Source organism: Rhagoletis pomonella, unplaced genomic scaffold (assembly GCF_013731165.1).
Source record: "Rhagoletis pomonella isolate Grant_MI unplaced genomic scaffold, Rhpom_1.0 Rhpom_scaffold_00003, whole genome shotgun sequence".
Lineage (NCBI taxonomy): Eukaryota > Metazoa > Arthropoda > Insecta > Diptera > Tephritidae > Rhagoletis > Rhagoletis pomonella.
The window spans coordinates 35002238-35005125 of record NW_023458557.1 but is presented as its reverse complement, the minus strand read 5'-3'; the positions used below and the strand labels follow the sequence as shown (position 1 = coordinate 35005125).

Sequence of the window (2888 nt, the reverse complement as noted above, 5' to 3'; positions counted from 1 at the left end):
TTTTAAGTTATGAGAACAATTTATTCACATAGAATTGGCGATTATAAAAAGATTTATTTGGAAAGTGCATTCTTTAGAATTAGATTTTTAAATCGCAAGATTGCATTCAAAATAAGATAATGAAAAAATAACAACATAATGCTTTCGTGATTTTTGTTATTAAATAAAAAAAATACGGCCACCTTTGGCACGCACAGCTGTCATCGCCCAACAGAGCGATAGAAGAGGTACCGCGGCGAAGATCTAAATTCGCCATCAACACCACCTTGTATAAATTCGCCTTGGTCAGTGCTTAGTGAAAGGTGTTTTTTGCTAAGAGTGGGTAACTCAGCAAATTTATAGGAGTTGACTCAATGACTCCAACTCACTTTAAGGAGTCAGCTCATTCAACTAACTCATTTGACTCTTTGTATGTTACACTCATTCGTATCGTAGACTCGTTTTGAGGCATAGATGCGGTATAGCGGCCGTTGAGATAAAACAAAACTTTAAAGTGGGCGGGGTCAGCTCCTTTCTACTGATTTGAAAGGCGTAATTTTTTTTGTGTGCAAATTAATAGGGCGTTGCTAGGGGGAGGGTAAAGGTGGAATTTTCAATATTTTCAAAAGCTTATATTTCGAAACCTATTGTACCGAATTTCAAAATGTGGATATGGTTGGAAAGGCAATTGATTTGATATGCACATCTTTATATATATTACATACATACATATTTCGAGAAAAACTAAAAAAAAAACGAAATTATAGGAATTTGTGAGATTTGACATAACACCCGCAATACAAAATACATGTGGTTGTTGTTGTTGTATTCTTGCCACCACCTTGTATAAATTCGCCTCGTGCAAAAACAAAATGCAAGACTTTGCCATGCTAAACACTGTGGCGAAGCGAGAGAGTTATATGGACAAATATGAGCCACTATGATTCAATTGATTCATGTGAGCCCTACGGCATCAACTGAGTTACTGAGTTACATTTTTTTTGGACAGGGAGTCTGAGTTACCGATTCACTTATAGGAATCAACTCAATAACTCAACTCTGAGTTGAGTTACCCACCTCTATTTTTTGCGTCTTTTACGTTGTTTAATTTTTCAGCACTAGAGCTCTTTGATTCCAGGTTTTACGATTACGAACTTTCGTCAAAACATGTTTTTTTGATATAAAGTATTCTTTGCGGAAATTGGAATTTCTTATATGGAGGTAGAAAGTCATAGTAATGACATTGAAAATAGCTTTAGCAGCGCTGCAGGGATTGGCGAATGGTGGTCACTCCCAGAACCTATATTGTTTCGGATATATTGGATGCTCCCAATAAGGGACTTATTAAATTCCGGGGCTACATGTAAGCGATGGTGGAACGTCTCCAACGATGAGCTCATGTGGAAACAAAAATTTGTTCTGCATTATAAAATAGATCCGATTATAAGACTTAAACCAGGTACGTATGCACATACATACATTTGACTCCAATTTAAATCTATTAAAAAAACCGCTGGAAACATATTCCAAGGTCTTACCGTAATGTCAAACATTTTGTAAAGTATTCTATTGTCTTAACCTACAGTTTCTTTGTACTATTTTGGAATTAATGGTCTAACCTATATAGGAACAGAGTCGTGGAAGAGTGAATATAAGCGTCTGAGCTGGAATATACCATATGTTCAAGCGCAGCGTCTTGAAGGTCATACGCATCAGGTCCTTCATGTGAGTTTCTCACACAATGGAGAAATGTTTGCTACCTGTTCTAAAGATGGTTACGTAATCGTACGTATATTACAAGGGACGAGAACACAGATAATATTTTACTAACTATGTCAACTTTCTTTGATGAAAGATCTGGAATTCAACACATCCTTGTTCGGAAAGGTACTCGCACAATATGAAACAGTTCAGCTGGAAATACGCCCAATTTTCACAATTTAACCAAAGTGACACGCTACTTCTGGTATCTGGTGTGCATTTCGGATCGCCGCACAGCACATCTGGAGAAATTGCTGTGTTTACTGTTGACAGAAGAGGTGAAGATATTCTTAATGGCCCTATTATGTATGGCGACTGATAGCATGGCGACTGACTAGGCGCATCAATACAAGGTGGTGTTGATTGAACAGCTGATTGGATATTTTTGTCTCGAAATGACGAAAATTATCTCATATTCCCTTTCGTTTTGACATCCTGATGTTCCAAAACGCAATAACAAATTACACGGTACTTTTACTTATATGTAATTGACACCACCTTGTATGGATGCGCCTTGGCGACTGATAGCCGATGGGCAACCACACACTAAAATTCGCAATTCGTATGACTATGTGTCTTCTGTCTCCCGCTTTTTTTTAAGCTATAGGAAATTCATACAGCGGCCGCTGTGGTGTAGTGGTAAGCAGTGTGTGCTTCCACTCCGCAGCACCTGGGTTCAAGCCCTGGTCAAAGCAACATCGCAAAAAAAATTAGAAAAAAGATTTTTCTTAACAGCAGTCGCCCCTCGGCAGGCAATGGCAAACCTCCGAGTGTATGTATGCCATGAAAAACCGCTTCTCATAAAAATACATTCGCCGTTCGGAGTCGGCGTAAAACTGTAGGTCCCTCCGCTTTGTGTGACAACATCAAGGCGCACGCCACAAATCGGAGGAGAAGCTCGGCCAAACACGAACATATGTGTAAGCGCCAATCTATTATTAATATTATTATTATTTTAGGAAATTCAATCCACAAAATGGCAAGGTACTCTTTGCCAGCCATTAAAATGCCAGGTTAATATACATCAGACTGCAAATAAGATCTTTTCAGAGTGGCTCATGCAAAAATCCACTGAAGTATATCGTTAGCTTAGTGTGCAACTGTTATATTCGAAAGCACACGCGTTGTAGTTAAGAGTAGATGAGAGA

At 38.5% G+C, this 2888-nt stretch overlaps 1 protein-coding gene across 2 annotated transcripts in view; it reads left to right on the top strand.

The window, feature by feature from the left end:
• Positions 1 to 1034: 1034 nt before the first annotated feature.
• LOC118735166 (F-box/WD repeat-containing protein 5) overlaps positions 1035 to 2888 on the top strand; it is a 135847-nt gene continuing 133993 nt past the window's right edge. Inside the window, exons 1-3 of one of the 2 annotated variants that reach the window (XM_036464805.1) lie at positions 1035 to 1438; positions 1565 to 1764; positions 1835 to 2018. In XM_036464805.1, the coding sequence (XP_036320698.1) occupies positions 1195 to 1438; positions 1565 to 1764; positions 1835 to 2018 (628 nt within the window). In that variant the 5' untranslated portion in view covers positions 1035 to 1194. The remainder of the gene's footprint in view (positions 1439 to 1564; positions 1765 to 1834; positions 2019 to 2888) is intronic. The other variant, XM_036464806.1, reaches the window with a different exon arrangement.